The sequence below is a fragment of the Procambarus clarkii genome, chromosome 67 (assembly GCF_040958095.1).
Source record: "Procambarus clarkii isolate CNS0578487 chromosome 67, FALCON_Pclarkii_2.0, whole genome shotgun sequence".
NCBI classification, from domain to species: Eukaryota; Metazoa; Arthropoda; class Malacostraca; order Decapoda; family Cambaridae; genus Procambarus; species Procambarus clarkii.
This window is the reverse complement of record NC_091216.1, coordinates 23,089,447-23,113,121: the sequence shown is the minus strand read 5'-3', so window position 1 is coordinate 23,113,121 and position 23,675 is coordinate 23,089,447. Positions and strand designations below refer to the sequence as shown.

The following is a 23,675-nucleotide window of genomic DNA, read 5'->3' as shown; positions in this document are numbered from 1 at the left end:
GCCTCGTCCCGGGCCTGGGAGCCTCGTCCCGGGCCTGGGAGCCTCGTCCCCGGCCTGGGAGCCTCGTCCCGGGCCTGGGAGCCTCGTCCCGGGCCTGGGAGCCTCGTCCCGGGCCTGGGAGCCTCGTCCCGGCCTGGGAGCCTCGTCCCGGGCCTGGGAGCCTCGTCCCCGGCCTGGGAGCCTCGTCCCGGGCCTGGGAGCCTCGTCCCCGGCCTGGGAGCCTCGTCCCCGGCCTGGGAGCCTCGTCCCCGGCCTGGGAGCCTCGTCCCCGGCCTGGGAGCCTCGTCCCCGGCCTGGGAGCCTCGTCCCGGGCCTGGGAGCCTCGTCCCGGGCCTGGGAGCCTCGTCCCCGGCCTGGGAGCCTCGTCCGGGCCTGGAGCCTCGTCCCCGGGCCTGGGAGCCTCGTCCCGGGCCTGGGAGCCTCGTCCCGGGCCTGGGAGCCTCGTCCCCGGCCTGGGAACCTCGTCCCGGGCCTGGGAGCCTCGTCCCCGGCCTGGGAGCCTCGTCCCCGGCCTGGGAACCTCGTCCCGGGCCTGGAAGCCTCGTCCCCGGCCTGGGAGCCTCGTCCCGGGCCTGGGAGCCTCGTCCCGGGCCTGGGAGCCTCGTCCCCGGCCTGGGAGCCTCGTCCCGGGCCTGGGAGCCTCGTCCCCGGCCTGGGCGCCTAACTTTAACCTAACTTTAGTTGTCGATGCAAATTTAATTTCGACTGGGCGTCACGAGCCTAGCGTTCATTAAGCGCGCGGTAATCTGCATTATATTAGCGCTAATGAGTCGTGATGACCCAAGCAAGTAATGGGGTAATGTTGTTGGTTAATTCGGACAAGCTGTGCCCTTGAGTAACATTCTTGTGTACGCAGGTTCGAATCCTCGTCACGGCCCTTGTGGATTTGTTCATTCTTGTGTACTCACTTCAATGTGCTTGCTGGGCCTTCAGGGACTAAGCATTAGAGTGGATTTAATGAGGTTTTTAATGTTTCATATTGACATAAAATGCAAGAAAATTAAGAATACGATAATTATGCTACTTTCTGATTACACTTTTTTTTGTGTGTGTGGATAGGCAGGTAAGAGGGTTACTGTATTCGAACCCTCATCACGGCCCTTGTGGATTTGTTCATTTGATGCATCACGCTATTGTGATTTCTGTGTGTATTACTGTGTGTGGATAGGCAGGCAGGATAGAAGGGTTACTGTGTGTGTGTAGATAGGCAAGCAGGATGGTTACTGTGTGTGGATAGGGAGGCAGGAGGGTTACCCAGTAGACATAATATTGAAGTTCTTGCGAGGCAGGATCAAATATAACATTGGGGTTTAAGGCTCATCTCATGCTCGGTGATGATATGGAAAATTGGTTTACTGAGAATTATATAAAATATATATAATTTTAATATTTCCCCTTGTAAATTGATGTAAATATGATTTTTATATTGTATATTATTTAATAAAAAAAACATAATTTAATGCAATTATTGTTTACTCGTTTCCCCTGGCAAAACTGTTGCACAGTCGACTCACAAGACTCCGGGTTCGATATCGGGATAGGGAGAGATGTTTGGGTGCGTTTCCTTACACCTAATGCCTCTGTTCACCTAGGTGTTGGGCGACTGTTGCGGGTTGCATCCTGGGAACGGTCCGCCGTTGTCTCTAGAGGACCTCGGTTAGCCTAACAGGCTTCCTGTCCCCGCCAATGGGTACCGGGAAATCAAAATCTATTCCATTTATCTACTACCCTTACTCCGAAGGTTTTTGCGTCATCTGTGTGATATATATCAAGTTACAGCCCCGCTCCTGTGCTGTGGTAAGTCCACTACGGGCTCACCATAGCCCGTGCTACTTGCAACTTTTTGTTCCTAGTAGCTGAATCTTAAACAACAACAATGTGTGATATTTTTACCCAAAGTTTATCTGAATTTACCTGAGGGCCACTAACTCTAGTGGCCTCTGTCCCCTCATTTTGCCGTTGATCGATGTCTGGTGTTTCTTCACTCTTCCAGTGTTGTGAGGTCCAGTTCCCTCGTCTCTCTTCAGACCTCAGTCCTTTTAGATCAAGAAACGAGGCACGTTGGGCTGGACGGAAGAGTGACGGTCTCGCTTCATGCAGGTCGGCGTTCAATCCCCGACCGTCCAAGTGGTTGGGGCACCATTCCTTCCTTCCCCGTCCCATCCCAAATCCTTATCCTGACCCCTGCCCTATACTATATAGTCGTCATGATTTGGGCGCTTTCTCCCTGATAGTTCCCTTCAAGAAACGAGATTTCTCGTAGATTTTTTGTTATCTTTTCTAGTTTTGTGTTCATTTAGGGTGGAGGTTTCATGCCATCTTAGGTGGACCCTTGGGAGGCCCCATTAAAGGCCCCATTAAAGGCTTTTGGGAGGTTCGGTAAATTTGCCACAGTAACAACAGGTAGTCTCTAACACAGGCTCTGACTCGATTGATAACAGTTCCCCACATGCCACGCTATTGTTCAATGGAGGTGGAAACGTTTTTATCATCTCAGGATGAATGGGACCATTGTAGTGGTTCTTTGTCAGATGAAATACCCGTTTTTAATACTTTTAGGGCGTAGAGGGGGGACTATATGACAACTTTTTAAAGCAAATTTTTATTAGTAAGTAACATGATGTGAATTTGTTGCTGGTTTTGGGGGATTTTTTTCGCTTTACAGAGTACAGGACCTTTAAGGGCTCACCATATCCCGTGCTACATGGATACTTTGTTCTGAGTAGCTAAATCTGAAACAACGACAATATACAGGACCAATTGTCTTTGCAGACAAAGAACTCTATCCTACAGCTCGGTGTTATGCCTTATCTTCGTGAAGGAAAGATGCCTAATCGTTCCAGGCGTCCTCTGACTGGAACCCGTCGTCTCGCTTGCGAGGCGAGTGTGGGGGAGGAGGGATGTGTTACAGTAGCAGTTTACCGTAGCGTTGGGATAGGTAATGGAAAGTGTGTTGGTGATGGTGTGAGGTGGTCAAGGCCGCTGGTGAACACAACGGGTGTGATAGCCGAGTGTGTACAACACACGGTGTGTGTGTGTGTGTGTGTGTGTGTGTGTGTGTGTGTGTGTGTGTGTGTGTGTGTGTGTTGTTTACTAGTTGTGTTTTTGCGGGGGTTGAGCTTTGCTCTTTCGGCCCGCCTCTCAACTGTCAATCAACTGTTTACTAACTACTATTTTTTTTTTCTACACCACACACACACACACACCAGGAAGCAGCCCGTGACAGCTGACTAACTCCCAGGTACCTATTTACTGCTAGGTAACAGGGGCACTTAGAAACTTTGAAAGAAAGAAACTTTGAAAGAAACTTTGCCCATTTGTTTCAGCCTCGTGCGGGAATCAAACCCGCGCCACAGAATTACGAGTCCTGCGCGCTATCCACCAGGCTACGAGGCCCCATATGCTCGAGTCAATGCTCGAGCCTGCAGACACAAATAGATGAGTACAGAGCCTGCAGACACAAATAGATGAGTACAAATAGATGAGTACACACACACAGTGTCATATGACAAAGAGTGTTGGAAAGACGGGAGACCACGAGCATAGCTCTCATCCTGTAAACACACTTGGGTTACAGGATATACCTATAACATTATACACACACACACACACCCACACACACACACACACACACACACACACACACACACACACACACACACACACACACACACACACACACACACAGGGGGCCTCGTAGCCTGGTGGATAGCGCGCAGGATTCGTAATTCTGTGGCGCGGGTTCGATTCCCGCACGAGGCAGAAACAAATGGGCAAAGTTTCTTTCACCCTGAATGCCCCTGTTACCTAGCAGTAAATAGGTACCTGGGAGTTAGTCAGCTGTCACGGGCTGCTTCCTGGGTGTGTGTGTGTGTGGTGTGGTGTGGTGTGGGGAAAAAAAAAAAAAAAAAGTAGTTAGTAAACAGTTGATTGACAGTTGAGAGGCGGGCCGAAAGAGCAAAGCTCAACCCCCGTAAAAACACAACTAGTAAACACACACCCGCACACACACACCCGCACGGGCACTCTTGGCAAGTGACCTGCCGTATATTAAGCAAGACAAGGCAATTAAACAGCAAATATGAAACAAAATCGGCCAAACGAGAGTGGCATAACTGAGAATAAAATGTTTTCAAAACCGCAGGAGAAGAGAAAGTTGAGGAGAGAGCCCCATTCACCAGTGAACGCGAGGCGGATGAAGGGTGGAAGCCAAGTGTCAGGAACCCGGACAAGTTGAGGATACGAACAAGGGAGCACTTGGATAAGGAATGCGAGTAAGAGCAAGAGAAAGTGTGATAAAGAACCAAATAGGGAGATAGCAAGAGATTGCAACGTAGAATTTAATACAGTTTATATAGTTGCAGTTAGGAATAGTGCACATATTAAATATATATGTGTCTAGAGCCAGGCTTCAGACGAGCGGGTGAAGGATAGCGGCTCTTAGATTCCAGTTTCGTTTGGAACATCAGTACCATTTCTATTCAAGACTAGGCTTATCTATTAAAATAAAATAATAAGCCGTCAAGCAGACATACAGCATACAGACATACAGCTACGGGGCCTCGTAGCCTGGTGGATAGCGCGCAGGACTCGTAATTCTGTGGCGCGGGTTCGATTCCCGCACGAGGCAGAAACAAATGGGCAAAGTTTCTTTCACCCTAAGTGCCCCTGTTACCTAGCAGTAAATAGGTACTTGGGAGTTAGTCAGCTGTCACGGGCTGCTTCCTGGGGTGTGTGTGTGTGGTGTGAAAAAAAAAAAAAAAAAAAAAAAGTAGTAGTTAGTAAACAGTTGATTGACAGTTGAGAGGCGGGCCGAAAGAGCAAAGCTCAACCCCCGCAAAAACACAACTAGTAAACACAACTAGTAAACACAGCAAAAAACAGAAGCGAGCATAACAAACAGATTAGAATAACAGTCAAGAATTATCAGTTACAGTAACGTGGCTGAAGATATGACAGTTGCCGCAAAAGGAGACTTTTTTAAGACATGGTTTGACAAGGGAAGGTAATCTCGATCGTAAAGCCTCGCAGCACCTTAGCGAGGGCGCTGCTACAGCTGGTAGACCCACCACCCCCTCCTGTCCCACCTGTGCTCCGGTACAGGTGTCCGTATACGCACGTACTCACCTGTATTTGTACTCATCTGTATTATATGTTTGCAGGGCGAGCGTCACCTCCGGGTGGTGGAATGGATACGGGGTCCAGTTGTATTATTTGCATCATACTGGATCCTGGAATTATGTATGTAGTTAGCTTAGATGTAGATGTAGCACAATAAACTAGCCGCTTTCGGCGGCAACAATAAAAAAAATCGAGATACGCTTGGCAATAGCAGCACGAGGCCAGGCTGGTATGCTTTGTCGTTGCTGAAGGGTTTAACACACACCTCTTATGGTGAGGGGTGGTGGCTGACCCTGGCTCTGAAGCCTTATTGTCATGGCCAACCGGTTCCCCTCTCCCCATCAGCCCCCTCATCACCCCCCCCCTTCAGCCCCCTCATCACCCCCCCCCCCTTCAGCCCCCTCATCACCCCCCTTCATCCCCCTCATCAGCCCCCCTCCCCCCCCATACACACACACAGCCGAGCGCTGATGTGTACACTCAGCCTAGAACAACATACACACCACAGCTTCCAAATCTAAGACAAAACCCAAGCTTCTCGGTAATCATATTGCAAGAATAATGACAGTTTTCCGCCAGCGTCAGGAGAATCTGCAAGGAGCTAAATACAAGTTTCCAGAGACTTGTCTCGCTGTCTGAGTCATTAACACAGTTTAGAATTTCAGGAAATTGTCGACCTCACATGGAAGCTATCTCAATATCCCCTACTTCGAACCCCGCGCTTGACAATAAGCGATAATTGTGTATTGACCTTTTGAGTATCTTGTCAAACTAAGCGTGAACAAGATCAGGAATGAAAACATTAAGACAGATGGCTGCCGTGACTTAGAACTCTGTGGAATCTTCCCCCTCCCAAGGAATGGAAGCCTAGCAGATTGAACACTAGGAAGAATCCTAGAATGGGAGCCGGTCGGCCGAGCGGACAGCAAGCTGGACTTGTGATCCTGTGGTCCTGGGTTCGATCCCAGGCGCCGGCGAGAAACAATGGGCAGAGTTTCTTTCACCCTATGCCCCCTGTTACCTAGCAGTAAAATAGGTACCTGGGTGTTAGTCAGCTGTCACGGGCTGCTTCCTGGGGGTGGAGGCCTGGTCGAAGACCGGGCCGCGGGGACACTAAAGCCCCGAAATCATCTCAAGATAACCTCAAGATAACCTCAAGATAGATCCTGTTGTAATGTTCTTGTATCCAATGAGGATACGAGAAGCACAACGGTAACCTCCTGGATTAAGTGAAGGTGTTGGTAAGCAAAGCTCACAACATGAGTGAACAAATTATAGAAGCCAATGTATGACGGTGAACAGAGGGAAGAACAAGATGGCCAGGACAAGATCACACACACACACACACACACACACACACACACACACACACACACACACACACACACACACACACACACACACACACACACTCAGGGAAGAACAAGATGGCCAGGAAGGAGAACGTCAGTGACAAGAGAAGCGGAGAAGCAATTTGAAGATGACTCTGCAGACAATGGGAAGACTCGACCCAAACTGCTTCACAGTCTCAGCGGGAGGAACACAGCGGCAAAGAATCAACGTGATGAGATTAAGGACTGTGGAAGACACACACAGAGAATAATAAGGATGAGTGTGAGGATCTCAACAGATTATACACCAGCATGTCATAAGATGTGCTCGTGGATAAGGGAAGGGAAGATGTCTGAATTAAGAGGTAGGTGTTAAACCACGTGACACTGCAGGGAGATGAGCAGAGATGATGTAGAGAATCACTCGCTATAACTAAGGATGCAACAGAGACCATGGGATCAGCTGATATCTTAATCTGGTTACTAACAGGAGGACCTAAAATCCTTTGCCAACCACTTAGGAGGAAATGTAGAACATCGCTGGAAAAGGGAACTACCAAAAAGTTGTAAGAAACCCAAAGGAGTAACAATATACAACAGAGAGAGAGAGAGAGAGAGAGAGAGAGAGAGAGAGAGAGAGAGAGAGAGAGAGAGAGAGAGAGAGAGAGAGAGAGAGAGAGAGAGAGAGAGAGAGAGAGAGAGAGAGAGAGAGTATACTGAACCTGAAGACAGTTTACCTCACGTTTCTGCCCGACAAGATGATGGAAAAGATTTTAAGACAGAGCATTAGAACCTGTGCCAAAAGGACCATTATAACGGAGACACTAACAAGAGTTCGAGGATGTAAAGTCCTTCCTCGTACACCTTGAAGAGTTTGGTAGGTGGCGAGGGGAGGTGTAGGCCATACCAGAGTGGTGTAGGGCATACAATGGATGAGAAGCGGGACCAAAGAGCCGAAGCTCAACTCCCGCAAGTACACCTAGGTGAGTACAAGAGACGATATATAGAGACAGTGTGGAACCTGCACGACGTAGTCAATTCTTGGGCTGGGTTATTCTCAGCCCTTGTAGGAACACTTTCCTGAGCTAGCTAGCTCGCTCTCTCTCTCTCTCGCTCGCTCTCTCTCTCTCTCTCTCTCTCTCTCTCTCTCTCTCTCTCTCTCTCTCTCTCTCTCTCTCTCTCTCTCTCTTCTCTCTCTTCTCTCTCTTTCTCTCTCTTTCTCTCTCTTTCTCTCTCTTTCTCTCTCTCTCTCTTCTCTCTCTTCTCTCTCTCTCTCTCTCTCTCTCTCTCTCTCTCTCTCTCTCTCTCTCTCGCTCTCTCGCTCTCTCGCTCTCTCGCTCTCTCGCTCTCTCTCTCTCTCTCTCTCTCTCTCTCTCTCTCTCTCTCTCTCTCTCTCTCTCTCTCTCTCTCTCTCTCTCTCTCTCTCTCTCACACACACACTCGCTTGTTCTCACACTTTTTGTCCTGCCTCGGGGTTTTTCTGAGCCTTCCTCTTCTCTGTTAGTCACCCACACTGTTCTACACATACACACCCCCTGGCTGTAGCACCCCTTCGCTGTAGCACCCCCTGGCTGTAGCACCCCCTGGCTGTAGCACCCCCCTCTCACTGTAGCACCCCCTTCGCTGTAGCACCCCTTCGCTGTAGCACCCCCTGGCTGTAGCACCACCCCTCTCACTGTAGCACCCCCTGGCTGTAGCACCCCTTCGCTGTAGCACCCCCTGGCTGTACCACCACCCCACTCACTGTACCACCACCCCTCTCACTGTAGCAACCCTCCCTGCATCACCTGACTCTCTCCTTGCCATTCACTGGCGCCATCCCAGCTTGGTTTTGGCACACCGTTTGCTTGCCCTCTATCCGGCTGCTCATGACAACAGCTTGGCACCTGCGTGGTGTCATGCCGCCCCCCCTGCATCTTGACATAGGGCACTGGGCATCTTGACGTCACGAAGACGTCTGAAAAAACTTAGCTGTCAACTGCAGTGGGAAAGGTGGTGTGGCGACTCGTCAACGGAACTTGGGTTTAACCTTGAGCAAGTCATGTACTTCCTGCAGGGACTTGGCAGCTGCTGGGAAGAATGTTGAACAGCGCTGTTGGAAGGCGCTGGGGCTAGTGCGAGGCCGCTAATTGTTTCAGGCAAGCCAGTCCAGAAATACGCTTAAGTGAAGCATTTCACAGTTGAGTGGTAGTGGAAATGGTCGAGGAAATGGTCGTGGAAATGGTCGAGGAAATGGTCGGAGAATCTTCAACCACTTTGAAAGTTGTGAAGGCCTGTACTTAGCACAGTAGAACGGTTTTGTTTATAATTTACAATGCAAGCAATATTGTTTACCCGGCAAATACTTGTATTGGTTTTTATTACAAGGGTGTGTGCATCTGCACGCTGGACTTGTGATCCTGGGTTCGATCCCAGGCGCCGGCGAGAAACAATGGGCAGAGTTTTTTTTCACCCTATGCCCCTGTTACCTAGCAGTAAAATAGGTAGCTGGGTGTTAGTCAGCTGTCACTGGCTGCTTCCTGGGGGTGGAGGCCTGGTCGAGGACCGGGCCGCGGGGACACTAAAAAGCCCCGAAATCATCTCAATATAACCTCAAGATCTGCAGACTCTTTCGTTACCACCCGAGGGAACAAGAGCCGTATGGGTTGAGTCACACAAGACGCAGGGATACTCATGCTAGGTGCAGCAGCCACTTCCAGGGCGTGCAGAATCACCTTTCTATCGGCACCTAACCTAGCCTTTTGTTGTGGAGTTGTGCTTAATACGATCTACAAACCGCGGGAGGGCTATAAAGACACTAACAGATCTTACTGACTCATATACACAGCCTCGCTCCTGTGCCAGGTAAGTCCACTACGGGCTCACCATAGCCCGTGCTACTTGCCCCGCTCCTGTGCCAGGTAAGTCCACTACGGGCTCACCATAGCCCGTGCTACTTGGAACTTTTTGTTCCCAGTAGCTGAATCTTGAACAACAACATCATGTCACCCCTAACTCTTCGCCTTTCCAGCGAATGCAATTTAAGCTTTATCAATCTTTCTTCATATGACTATAGTTCAAGACTATACTTACGGGTTGAAATATACATACAGGTTGGACTATACATACGGTTTGGACTATATATGCGGGTTGAATTACAACAAGCAGATTATCCCCGACGCCAGTGTTAGTATGTTATGCAGGCATCGGCCCTTCTTTGGTATGATGAGCTGCTTGCTATCAGTCTGTGTTCACGTGGAAGTCGACAGAATTGAACTTAATATATAACATCGACTTGAGAATGGTCCAGGACAGACCGAAACATCGTCGTCCCTTCCCTTTCTAGTGTGTGGCTTGGTCAACATATACCTGGGGACTTGTACTGTAATCGTTGGTTCATTAGTAAGAACCTGTTCAATTATGACAGGCTTATTTGTTCAGTTGTGTTTGATGAGCTTTTTTTTGCTCAATTATGTTAGGCTTTCTTCTTAAGTTATATTAGATAGGCTTTCTTATTCAGTTATGTATGATAAGCTTTCTTGCTCAATTATGTTTGATATGCTTTCTTATTTTATCTTGTCATTCATATACTTCTCGCTTATGCTGTACTTATTTTGCAAGCGTATTAATCAGTGGTTTTCCTTTTTTTTATTATTATTTTCTACCACAGACGTGGCCAGACATTTACAATGCTAACTAGCATATATACATTTTCTTCTGTCCTCCATGGACAGGGTTAGAGATTTGTCAAACATACAGTTCAGAGATTTATTGAACAACCACAGGTGATCGTAGTGCTTTTAAAATGTTAGGCTAAGCTACATACATAGATACACAGATTTATGAATGCATTAATGTGAATTTATGATGGTGATGTGTGTGTGTTTGCTTTTACCTCGGTGCAGTGTTGAAGGATAGTATAGTGTAGCTTGTCCTCGGTGCAGTGTTGAAGGATAGTATAGTGTAGCTTGTCCTCGGTGCATTGTTGAAGGATAGTATAGTGTAGCTTGTCCTCGGTGCAGTGTTGAAGGATAGTATAGTGTAGCTTGTCCTCGGTGCAGTGTTGAAGGATAGTATAGTTTGTCCTCGGTGCAGTGTTGAAGGATAGTATAGTGTAGCTTGTCCTCGGTGCACAATGCAAGTGGTCAGCAGAGCGTGGTGTGTTTACGTAATTAGTTTTCAAACATCTTCCCATTTTCTTACCACTGCATTTAATTCCAGATAATAAACATTATACAGAAATGGAAGGAAAGTGCAACATAGTCACATTCCGCTAGAAACCCTGAACATCTCGACACTACAAAGTTTTCTTGAATATAACAAAATATTCATAGTTTATACATTTTTTTTAGTGGAGTTATCGTGATCATCATAAGATATCATAAGATATCATAAGATATCATAAGTTATCGTGATCATATTAAGACCAGTTTTTAATCTGAATTTTTATTCTGTTATCATTAATTCTATCCAGGTGTCTTAATCTAAAAGTTTTTAACATCAGTTACTATAGGCTTTCAATTTTCTAAATTTTATGAAGTCCTTTCTCATAATAAAATATGTACACTTATAGTATTATATTTGGCCTAAACCTTAATAGAATCTCCTAGTGACTACTACAATAACAATTTCGATTAAAAAAGTCTAGATAGTGAGATTTTCATAGTAATTTTACACAAATATATATCAAAGTTATAATTATAATATAAATGATTAGTGTTAAGCGATTATTATTGTAATCTATAAATAATGTACTTGAAATTATGAAACCAAATAAAATTTAAATGTCTAACAATTTATGATAAAGCTTTTTAATTGATTTGGTGATGGTGGCTGTAATGGTGTGATGGTGATAGTGGCTGTGGTGCTGCTGATGGTGGCAGAAATGTGTCAATGATTGTGGCGCTGATAGTGATGATGGTGTTGGTGGTGATAAGGATTTCATCAGTTACTATATCTCTAGGTTACTGTTCCCTCTGGAATGGAGAAGTGTGTGTGTGTGTGTGTGTGTGTGTGTGTGTGTGTGTGTGTGTGTGTGTGTGTGTGTGTGTGTGTGTATGTGTATATTTACTATTTGTGTCTGCAGAATTGAGCTGTTAGCTCTTGGACCCCGCCTGTAATTCCCTAAGTGTAGTTGTAGGATGAGAGCTAAGCTTGTGGTGTCCCGTCTTCCCTGTACTCTTTGTCGTATAACGCTTTGAAACTACTGACGGTTTTGGCCTCCACTACCGTCTCACATAGTTTGTTCCAACCGTCCACCAATCTGTTTGCAAAAGAAAATGTTCTAATATTTTTTTGGCACTTCTGTTTTCTTAGCTTGAATCAGCGTCCTCTTGTTCGTGAAGTTGTTGGTTTCAGGAATTCCTCTTTGTCAATTTGGTATATTCCTGTTAGTATTTTGTAAGTGGTGATCATATCACCTTTTTCTTCTATCTTCTAGTTTTGGAATGTTTAACGCCTCTAGTCTCTCCTCGTAACTTTTGTTTTTCAGCTCCGGAAGCCATTTTGTAGCATGCCGTTGCACTTTTTCCAGTTTATGTATGTGCTTTTTGAGAGTTGGGCACCACACAACTGCTGCATATTCTAATTATGGTCTCACAAAAGTCATGAACAGTTTCTTTAGTATTTTACCATCCATATAATTAAAAGTAAGTCTGAAGATGGAAAGCTACGCATGCACTCCTCTCACAATGTTCTTTATGTGTTCCTCTGGCGACACCTTACTATCCAAAACCACCTCTAGGTCTCTTTCTTTATTAGAGTTCTGTAATTCCTTTCCACATAATTTGTAAGTTTTGTGGGGGTCTATTTCTCCGATTCCATATTCTACGATTATTGTCATTGTTCTATAGATCTTCAACCCATTTGGCTTTAATAATTTGTTCTAGTGTTTTGACTACCACACTTGTTAATGACACGGCTCTATAATTTAGAGGTTCCTCTCCTCACGACGACCATTTTTATAAATTGGTACTATGTTTGTTTTTATCCATATATCTGCTAAGATTCCTGTGCCCAAGAATGTCTGGAATTCCTGTGTGTGCGTGTGTTCTCACCTAGTTGTACTCACTATTTGTGCTTGCGGGGGTTGAGCTTCAGCTCTTTCGTCCCGCCTCTCAGCCGTCAATCTACTGGTGTACAGATTCGTGAGCTTCTCGAGCTCTATCAGATCTACATTTAAAACTGTGTATAGAGTCAGCCTCCACCACATCAGTTCCTAGTGCATTCCATTTACTAACTACTCTGACACTGAAAAAGTTCTTTCTAATGTCTCTGTGGCTCATTTGGGTACTCAGCTTCCACCTGTGCCCCTGTGTACTCACCTAATGTGTGTGTGTGTGCGCGCACGCGCTTTGGGGGCGAGGGGGGAGATGTTGGCAGCTCTGATGGCAGGAGAGAACAAAAAAGTGTTGATACGCAGGAAACCATGCCAACACCATCTGCTCACCAGCTACCCCAAACTATTATTATGTAAGAAAAAAGTCCACTACGGGCTCACCATAGCCCGTGCTACTTGGAACTTTTTGTTCCAAGGAGCGAATCTTAAACAACATTATTATGTAATAAATAGGAACACACACACACATACACGAACAGTAAGCAAGAGGATTTGCCTATGGCAGGAAGAGGTGCTGGCGAATTCCATTCACAGCTCGCCCCTCTCTTTGCTTGGTTCCCCCTCTGTTTGGTTCCCATGGTAATTCCATGTCGTTTCATCTACCTCTAAGCCACTCCCCAACATTCATTTATCAGCCTAGTAGTAGTCTATCATAGCCAAGAAGTCATTACAAGCACTGCTCACATTCTCAGTACTGCCCCTGATATTTGAACCATCTGATGTTATAGATTAGACAGCAAATCACAAAGTAGAAAAAATCGATGTTCTTGCCCTAGCAACCAGGGCCCCCCAGGGGTGGGAAGTAAGGGGCAAAGAGGAAGGTAAGAGGGTTGGCACAAGCAAGCATATCCGGGCACAGCGTTTGTGGTACAGAGGGTTGGTTTGTGAAGTCCCGCCAGGAGCTTACTGGGGTGTGGGGGAGTTGGGAGGGGAGGGACTCTTTGTTTCATTGTTAGTGTATTTTAATTTCTGCTTTTCTACTCCATATTTTGCTTTTGCGAGCGAAACATTTTAGGAATGACGTGGGATGGGAGGATACGTTGCTTGTTCTGCTGGGACATAGTATACTGACGTCACGTATTAAAGTATCTGGCTTTAATGAGTTAAATGGCTTGATAATAAGTTAAATCTCTACTTTTATTAAAATATAAACTCATGGATTAAGAGCAGGGAGATAATGTCTTTCGCACAGAAGCGATCAAACAAAACCAGAATGAAGTTGTATACACGGACTTTGCAAAGATATTTAATTAATAAATGTGTCCTCAGCTCATTAAATTTTAAGGTCCTGTGACAAATCCTTCGCGTACGAACTAGACCAACACAACTAACCTCATTAGTCCCAGAAAGCCTCCAGATTGAAGTGTTTTAATTCCGCTTTCTTTTGTTTGTATTTACATATAAAATTTTTACATTATTGTAAAGCCACTAGTACACATAGCGTTTCGGCCAGATCGGCACTTAAGGCATCTTTGTTTGGAGGCTGCTGTTCATAGCGCCATAGACGTTCAATAGTGTGAGAAGGGGCTGTTGAGTGGTTGGCACCCCGGGAAGCATCCCTATCACCTATGAAACAACCCTGAGGGCAAAATCCTCATCAGGGAAATGATGTCAGCAGTCCTGCCCCGTGACCCTCCCTCTCCCAGGGTGTTCCGGAAGAGACCCCGAGGGCGAATGTTAAGCAGGGTAGCGAGACATGGGTTTCGCTCTCCTGTACTCACCTAGTTGTGCAGTAGTATCATCTAGGATCTGCTGATATTATTGGAAGACAGAGACAGCAAGAAAGAGCAAGCGACCGGGACTGACCAGCACAGTTGACTTTCGTAGGCCAGGCAAATGGCAAACCTGTTCTCAGTTTGAATTATTAATTTTGGTATGAAAGTAAGAGCTTAGGCTTGTGCAGAAAGTTCAGAGGTACCTAAATGTGTCTTGGGAACCCAGTGCAAGTGTTAAAGTGGTGCTTAACGTCTCAGATATATGGGATGCCTTCGTCATGCTTGCTCATGACCCTCGTCCTTAACCTATCACATAACAATTTCATCACGGTTCGAAATCACCAGGCGACCCCAGGGTGCGCACCAGGCGACCGCAGGCTGCACACACTGCTGCAAGCCTGCTGCGCGTCCTCTGTAAGGGCAGAGGACGCGTGTGTTTATTCGAGCAAATTTGTCAAATCTTCGAGACCATTGGAAGCTCCAAACGACGAAAACACATAAAAGATAAAATAAAGACACTGAAATTAACGCAATTGATATCATTATTGCTCTGCCACTACCATAACGTTTGGGCCCCTGCCATGATAAAAATATATTGTAGAATCTAGATTGAGAAACAATTATTCTTAGGGTTAAAATCATCGTGAAATACGGTTAAAGGTTGTCCACAGGTTGCAGTAGAGTGTGATAAGTCCACCCCAAGGGCCCCACTAGCCAACAGGATGGCATTTACACAATCTCCTGGGACTTGCCAACCTGTCGCGTGCACTAAACCACGCGTGTACCACACTCTCCCTCCCCTGCATGTACACAGGTAATTCTTCATAAAGTTTACGTATTTAATCTTGAACTTCACCATACATACATACTTTAAACCTCACGAACGTATTTCTCCAAAAACTAAATGTTTACAAAACCTAGCGAACCATCGTCCAGTGTTAGGACCGTGAAGTTGGAATTTAACCTTTGGCTTCATGCATAAGGAATACAAGTGGGAGGAAAAGCTGCCGCGCACTAGAACATGACTGTGTAGCTTCAAGCTTTGGGATATGCATTGTCAGACATTTTATGATTCATCAAGACGGAAAAAGCAAGAACTGCCGGTTATGATTTAATGAAGCCTCCGTTAAATTATGCATCTTCAGTTCTCCCGTTGATTACAGAATCTCTTACACTGAATATATTCCAACGCATCCTCCTGAAATATTCAATTAAGTACTTATAGTAAGTATTCGGTCGAAAGTACCAAGATGTAGTGATAGTCCACTAATAAACTGTTTTTAACTAATTATTTATTTTTCCGGTCTATAAAATTTATTTAAAGCCAAACTTAAATATTCCTAGGCCTAGTATAGCACAAATGTGCTATAATAATACAAATGTACTATTTAGTCTTAAGCGTGTATTAGGCTTAATACACGACTGCTTAATATGTACCAATAGACAGTTAGGAGAGGTAGTTAAGTGATGCATTTATGTTATGGTTACAAAAGTTTCCGGTTTATCCGAAATTTAATAATAATAAACAAAAAAATCTACTTTCTGGTGGTCCATCCTTATATGTTAGTACGTTTGATCAAATAGCTACTATAGCTAGCTTCATTTTAGGAGGCTGGGCTGATGTATTCAGTAAGTGTCTTAGATGACCCCTTGTTGCTCTCAAGGCTCGGACAATGACAACACAATAGATGTAGAGTTGTGTTATCTGCAAGTGTGTGTGTGGTGGTGGACGAGGCTAGGAGCTGCCCGCTCACACACAACTCTGCTCCCGCTATTGTTATTGCCACTATACGAACTCTCATTACGGCTCTACGGATTTTCTCATGGATTCAGTCACGTTAGTATGATTACTGTCTATTGTTATTGTTATTATAACTATCACTACTTAAAACAGAGAATGTATAGTTACAGACCCATCTCATTAACTAGCATAGACGCTCGTTTGTATTTATGAGAACAGTAAAAAAAATAAAGAACAGCAATAGCTAGAAGCTTGCTTACGTCCAAAGCTTCGGGGAAAATGTAGCGCAAGATATGAGAAAACCGCGAGGGGTGTTGTAGAGGCGAGGCGCTGTGTCTGGTAGCCTCCCCCACGCCAAGCCCAGCTCCCCCCCTACTGCTGCCCGCTCTCCTATGGAACCTTTAGTGTTTTAATAACAGATGGTCCACGTCTTCCCTCCCCACCGCCGAGGCTTCCTCTCGCCCTTCACCACGTCTCCAGCTCAACTTGAAGTAGAGCCATGCAAAAATAAGATATTCTATATTTAAAGTAGTGGTGCGACTGGCATTGGCTGGTAGTTGATGACGTCGGTGTCATGCAGACATGCCCTCAGGCTGCCATCCAGATGTACAATGAAGCATTTTTATTTTAGTTTGGTGTAATATTTTAAAGATTGTTTTCATGCAGCGAGGTGCACATATAGGTTAGTAATTATAAAACACCTTGTAAATAAGGGTAGACCATAAGGAAGGAGGAGAATTATTAGGGTTTAGTAAGGTTGGCGGACGGTTGTCTGAGCCAGGCATATTGGCTGAGCCGGCGAGCCACGCCCCCCTGCCGGCTGGTATATATACCAGAAAGCCGGCAGGTTCGCCACTCGCCGCTGAGTCAAGGAGAGGTTTGGACGGTACGTGAACACAGCTACAGTTTTCAACCTGAATATTTTTTGAGTCTTGTCCTTTTTAAGTGTTATTCTTGGACATTAGTGATACAGTGCTTAATTGTGGGGAAAAGTTTCCCAGTGTTTCCGTGACTTTGTGTTGGCTTTGTAGTAATTGAGCATTTCCTTGGTGTGCGGGGGAGCCGGTGGCTCCCGTATAGCTGAACACCGGTAACTTGAGTGTCGCTACAGGCACTCTACGAAAGTGAACTTTTCAATACTCGTGATGAGGTTTACTTTTCAGTACACGTGATTACTAATTGGCCTAGTGAACTTAAATTAGCAGTTTACCGTGTGATAGTCTTGTCGTTTTCACGACTTGATCGTAAAACCTGAAGTGCATCCTGTACAAACTTCCATTTTTTTTTCTTTAAAAAGCCTAACTCATATTCTACGGTTAACGGTAGTATATCTTTGTTAGTAAGACTCCTTGAGGGGCAGGATATTGTGCAGAATAAAGTACTGCTTGCTTTTATGGGAGAGACTGGTTTAATCACTAATGGTAACTTTTTTTTTTTTTTTTCTTATTTTTAAGAGCCACATTTGTAGAATAAAGTAACGTTAAAACTAGCTGTGGCAGTATGACTTCCTGTCGACGCGACCGGCTGGTTACCTTCCTGGTTGGACTAGTCTAGCCAACTTAAGCTCTTCCAGTCATCGGCCACAGTCGTTTAAGTCCTCGAGGTATTTTGCGAATCTTGTTTCGCTCGCGCCCTAAAAAAAATCCTTTCCCACCTCCTTGCCTAAGAAACCTATGTACATTTTATTACGGATGCCGGTACAAGCAGACACTAAAAAATTTTATAAAGGAAACCTATTTAAACTTCAAAAAATCATTGGTCTTGTTACCGAACACTTGGATTCGCAGTGAAGGTCATCTAGCGTGCCTCATTATTTCGCCGTAAACTGGACCTGGAAAAGCTCTTTTGATGCCTTTGGCTTAAAGTGCTTCATCGCGAGATTTAACAAATTTGGCAGGGCCGTGAAATTAACTTCTAGTATAGGAAAGTCTGTAACTATACAGGCATTTTAATTACCTTTTTTTAATTTTTCTTCCACAGCCAGGAATCTTCAAAAACAAACATGGCTGACGCTGCAACCATCGCAAAGTTGGAGGAAGGCTTCAAGAAGCTTGAAGCCGCCACCGACTGCAAGTCTCTGCTGAAGAAGTATCTCTCAAAGAGCATCTTCGATAGTCTTAAGGCCAAGAAGACCGGCCTGGGCGCCACCCTCCTCGACGTAATCCAGTCCGGTAAGTAGTTTTCAATTATTTTCGGCGAAGTTAAAGCAAATATCTTTGCATTGTCTGTTCACTCCCAAAAGGGCCCTGGTTACCTTCCTGCGGGGGAGGACGCTCGCTCTTTGTTTACTTAACGGTAAATAGTTTAGCTAGTATAACTAAATTCATGAAGAGGGGTTGTGGTGGGGAAGGGGAGGCTAGGTGGCATCTCTAAACACACCAAGGGGAGCTCGGTCGGCCGAGCGGACAGCACGCTGGACTTGTGGTCCTGGGTTCGATCCCAGGCGCCGGCGAGAAACGATGGGCAGAGTTTCTTTCGCCCAATGCCCCTGTTACCTAGTAGTAAAATAGGTACCTGGGTGTTAGTCAGCTGTCAAGGGCTGCTTCCTGGGGGTGGAGGCCTGGTCGAAGACCGGGCCGCAGGGACACTAAAGCCCCGAAATCGTCTAAAGATAACCCCACCCCCTTTATTTCATATAATATATATAATATGACTGTGTCAGACCACGGAGGAAAATTGAAACGAATTTCCTCCAGTACTTTCGTATATTAATAAATCTTCAGAAAGATCTCCTTCCTTAACATGTATTAATATACGAAAGTACTTGAGGAAATTCCTGTTTCAATTTTCCTCCGTTGTCTGTCCTTTATATATACACACAAAGCTTGCGTTTTTAGATTCGGCTACTCTGAACAAAAGTTCAAAGTAGCACGGGTTATGTGGTCCTGTAGTGTCTTCACCTGGCACAAGAGCAGAGTTGTCGTTAGAGTGAAGGACACGGTAGTTTAACCATCATCCAATTGTTTTAACTAGTTATCTTTCCCGATGCAAAGATAACTACTCTAAACTGTTACTAGCATCATGAGCTATAGCTTGCTTGACTAGGACTGAAAAGAGTTACCTTGTAGGTGTTGAACCTATATTTAGTATTATGTAAGGCTACCAATTTTGCTTGCATAGTTTGAATGTGTAAATAAGATTTCAAAAATTTACCTTGAAAGTGCTAACCTGATTACTTTAAATGGGTATACACATGCCTTCCCTCTTAAATCAAAGGGGGAGGTGGTAGAGCTGAAGCTCGTGGTAAGAGGGGGAGTGAGAAGTGATGGGGGGGTGGGGGGAGGAGAGACGAAGAATCAATACCAGCAGTAGCAGCCAGCTTGTAGTTACTGTGAAGAGGGAGTTGGGTGGGGGTTGCTTACTAATGTTTTATTTATTTTCACATTACAGGCGTGGAGAACTTGGACTCCGGTGTTGGTATCTATGCTCCCGACGCAGAGGCCTATTCCCTCTTCGCTCCCCTCTTCGACCCAATCATTGAAGACTATCACAAGGGCTTCAAGCAGACTGACAAACATCCCAACAAGGACTTCGGTGATGTTAACCAATTCGTAAATGTGGATCCCGATGGCAAGTTTGTCATCTCTACCCGTGTACGATGCGGTCGCTCCCTGGAGGGCTACCCCTTCAACCCCTGCCTTACTGAGGCCCAGTACAAGGAGATGGAAGAGAAGGTGTCTTCCACTCTGTCTGGCCTGGAGGGCGAGCTTAAGGGTACTTATTACCCACTTGCTGGTATGACAAAGGAAGTTCAGCAGAAGCTCATCGATGATCACTTCTTGTTCAAGGAGGGTGACCGCTTCCTGCAGGCTGCCAATGCTTGCCGTTACTGGCCCGTTGGTCGTGGTATCTACCACAACGACAACAAGACCTTCCTTGTTTGGTGCAATGAGGAAGATCACCTCCGTATCATCTCCATGCAGATGGGTGGTGATCTGGGCCAGGTTTACCGCCGGCTTGTAAGTGCTGTCAACGACATCGAGAAACGTGTTCCCTTCTCTCATCATGACCGCTTGGGCTTCCTCACTTTCTGCCCCACCAACCTTGGCACAACCATTCGTGCCTCCGTCCACATCAAGCTGCCCAAGCTTGCTGCTAACCGCGAGAAGCTGGAGGAAGTCGCCGCCAGGTACAGCCTCCAAGTTCGTGGCACCCGTGGTGAGCACACTGAAGCAGAGGGTGGTGTTTATGATATCTCCAACAAGCGCCGCATGGGACTTACAGAATTCCAGGCCGTTAAGGAGATGCAGGATGGCATCCTTGAGCTGATCAAGATTGAGAAGGAGATGGCCTAAACAAACTATTGCTGGGTAAAAGTTCGGCTCGACCCTCTATGGGTGAGGGCGTGCTGGACTCTGCTGTGAAGAGGTGCTCCCAACCTTGGACTCGAGGTAACCTAAGCGAGGGACCTAGAGGGCGAGTGTTGTGCCGGCTGGAGTGAGTCAGTGTGAGGCCCCGGCAACATTCCAAGAAACCCGGGGCTCTAGCGACCATAGGTCTAGAGGCCTTGTACATAACATCGATAACACTCGTGGGTAACGCTACTCCACAAATTTAACTTGTTACATCATGATACTATTATAAAATTAAACGTTACACATAGCACAGATTTCATTTCTCCCTCTGTCTTTATTCTACTACTATAATTTTTCAGAATCATGCATTTGTAAATTATTTCAATATTTATACCTCAAAGTCTAGACGCATAGACTGAAAAAGATGCATGAGCATTTTCCACGACTTTCAGAAAGGCAGTAAATTTATACTGTATATAAAGTGCATAATATCTACACGTACTAAAAGTATATTCTCTTTATATGGTAAATATTTTGACATTTCCTAGCCTAAATCCAGGCATAATAAGGATACGTAAACTAATGTATATCAGGAGCAAGTTCAATATAAATTTGAGGTACACTGCATTGGGGATCCTTTGATAAAAATCTTTAAATGCTATTGGCAGTTTTGACATCTTAAAGCTATCGACACTGGTTTTTAATAAATACTTGCCTGGTTTCACCAGGTAAGCTGATACCTAGATAATACTAAAACGGGGACCATAAATGTTTGAATCTTGACTTGCCAGGATATAACTAAAGTCGTAATGTTTGACCCACACATGACAACGTAAAAAAAAAAAAAAAAAAAAAATCAGGCGTCCCATGGCGGTGGTGAAAGATTGGAGGGATTTGATGGGCTCTGCAACGAGGCCCGTTAGGTTAGCTAAAAGTAGAGCTTATGAAGCCTAGTAGAAACTTCATGATTCTTGTATTTAAAGTGTAAAGAATTTTTTACAGCTGGGCGAATTAATCTTGCTTCACGCATCCAACGAACTACAACAACTTCAGTGCTGGGAATGTGCATGCATTACCTAATGGTAAGTAGAGTTTAGATACTTCAAGATTTCTAGTAGTACATTTTGATTTACGTACTAGCACAGTTCTTGAACGCCATAGTATTTTTTTTTTCCCCACAAAGTGACGCAGTGTTAATACGTTTGACATTCGTATTTCTAAAGTTCATAGTGGTCCGACCCTCTATAGAGAAATGTGTCTAGCAGAAACTCTGGTACGCGTGCGGTTCTCCCTGCATAATAATGGATAATTCTTAAACGTACGGAAAGGGTAAACTTAATTTTTTTTTATAAGCGGTAGGAAAACTTCCTAGTTCATACCAAGGCCATCAAAACCTCTAGTACCATAGGTACTGTATAGTATGACAAGGTGATGACCCAACGGCAATAGAAGATAGCCGCCCCATAAGGAATGTATTTGTCCAATTCCACTATTCACGTGGGTGCAACCGTGCTGGGGATGAGCATTGGGCCACCTTACCCTGGGGAAGGGTCTGGGTGAACAGTTCTTTTCCCGGGGCGACAGTGGCGCGGGGAGGGGTTGGCACCCCTGTTCCGGCGTCGGGACGCCACCCTCCAAAATGGTCCATCCCAAAGAGTTAAACATATGACGTCACGAGCCTGACATGATATATTTGAAACCATTTACTTTATTACATTTTTTTATTAGCGATGACGTGCATCATCATCAATTTACTTTCGGAGCTCATTTTGAACCAGACTGCCGGGACGGGGGACTTGCTGCGCAGTACTGTAGCAATGACAGGCGTGGCTGTCACCTGCTGACCGTGCACCACGGACTGCTTCCCAGTCACTGTAAACCAATCCCGTGACTGGTAAACCTGTAAACTGGTCTCAATCTTTCACACTTGTAATCAACATTTGTCTACCCCCTCCCCCCAATCCCCTATAATTACCGACGCGAGATCTTACCTGGTTTTGACATGTTCGATTATGAGTCTTGACACTGGAGATTTATTTGAATCCAACGTGAATAAAATATAATGAATCATGATTAAAAACACACAATAGCGTAATTATGGCGCCAGAGCCTCTACCAGCGTCGCAAAACCGGATCAGCGTCAGTACTACTAGTATTACATTTAGAGGACTTAACTGCATACAGTGCTGGGTGGGAGACCTCCCACAGTAAACAGTGGTTGCTGGGTGAGCAGGCTGTACCTCCCACAGTAAACAGTGGTTGCTCGGAGGTGAGCAGGCTGTACCTCCCACAGTAAACAGTGGTTGCTGGGAGGTGAGCAAGCTGTACCTCCCACAGTAAACTGGTTGCTGGGAGGTGAGCAAGCTGTACCTCCCACAGTAAACTGGTTGCGTTGCTGGGAGGTGAGCAGGCTGTACCTCCCACAGTAAACTGGTTGCTGGGAGGTGAGCAAGCTGTACCTCCCACAGTAAACAGTGGTTGCTGGGAGGTGAGCAAGCTGTACCTCCCACAGTAAACAGTGGTTGCTGGGAGGTGAGCAAGCTGTACCTCCCACAGTAAACAGTGGTTGCTAGGAGGTGAGCAGGCTGTACCTCCCACAGTAAACAGTGGTTGCTGGGAGGTGAGCAGGCTGTACCTCCCACAGTAAACTGGTTGCTGGGAGGTGAGCAAGCTGTACCTCCCACAGTAAACAGTGGTTGCTGGGAGGTGAGCAGGCTGTACCTCCCACAGTAAACAGTGGTTGCTGGGAGGTGAGCAGGCTGTACCTCCCACAGTAAACAGTGGTTGCTGGGAGGTGAGCAGGCTGTACCTCCCACAGTAAACAGTGGTTGCTGGGGGTTGGTGGACACCACAGCCAAGCAGATCACAAAGACCAACAATACATGAAAACGAAATCGGGTGAAAAACTGTAACCAAATGTAGTTAGTCGAGCACAACTCTCATTCTCACATTAAACTTAAACAAAAATACGAATTACATTGTCACGTCTTTCTCTCCAGACGAGACCAAAATCAGCATGAAGACAGAAGACCTCAATAGAAGACAATGAAAGGCTACAAACTGATAACAATATCATCCAATGGGCAATGAAATAATTACAATCAACAGTGATAAATTCAAGCTACTGTACTTAGATATGAAAAGAATGAGGAAGTTTAAATGAATACAGAGCTCATAGAGTAAGTAATTATCAATAGAAGGCACCAAACCGGGAAGGCTATGTAGCACCAGAGCTCATAGAATGGAAAAAGACATGCAAAAGTTCTAGGAATTATAAGGTCAGATGACAGTGTTTAGTGACAAGAGCAAACGTTGCCAAATGATGAGATGGACTATGAAAACTTTCAAATCCAGGGATGCCACTTCAAGGTTCCT

At 45.5% G+C, this 23,675-nt stretch overlaps 1 protein-coding gene and 1 long non-coding RNA gene across 9 annotated transcripts in view; one reads left to right on the top strand and one right to left on the bottom strand.

Moving 5' to 3' along the window:
- LOC138355455 (uncharacterized) overlaps positions 1-16,404 on the bottom strand; it is a 92,910-nt gene extending 76,506 nt beyond the window's left edge. The window contains exon 1 of the long non-coding RNA XR_011223936.1: positions 16,266-16,404. This is a non-coding gene — a long non-coding RNA (uncharacterized lncRNA). The remainder of the gene's footprint in view (positions 1-16,265) is intronic.
- The window catches only part of LOC123753162 (arginine kinase Pro c 2.0101-like), a 94,271-nt gene extending 73,664 nt beyond the window's left edge, over positions 1-20,607 (top strand). For 7 of the 8 annotated variants that reach the window (XM_069310452.1, XM_069310446.1, XM_069310447.1 and 4 more), the window contains 2 exons: positions 17,986-18,176; positions 19,396-20,607. In XM_069310452.1, coding sequence (XP_069166553.1) covers positions 17,986-18,176; positions 19,396-20,300 — 1,096 coding nt within the window. In that variant the 3' untranslated portion in view covers positions 20,301-20,607. Of the gene's footprint in view, positions 1-16,339; positions 16,892-17,985; positions 18,177-19,395 lie in introns of those variants that run through there. The other variant, XM_045735154.2, reaches the window with a different exon arrangement.
- Positions 20,608-23,675: the final 3,068 nt, after the last annotated feature.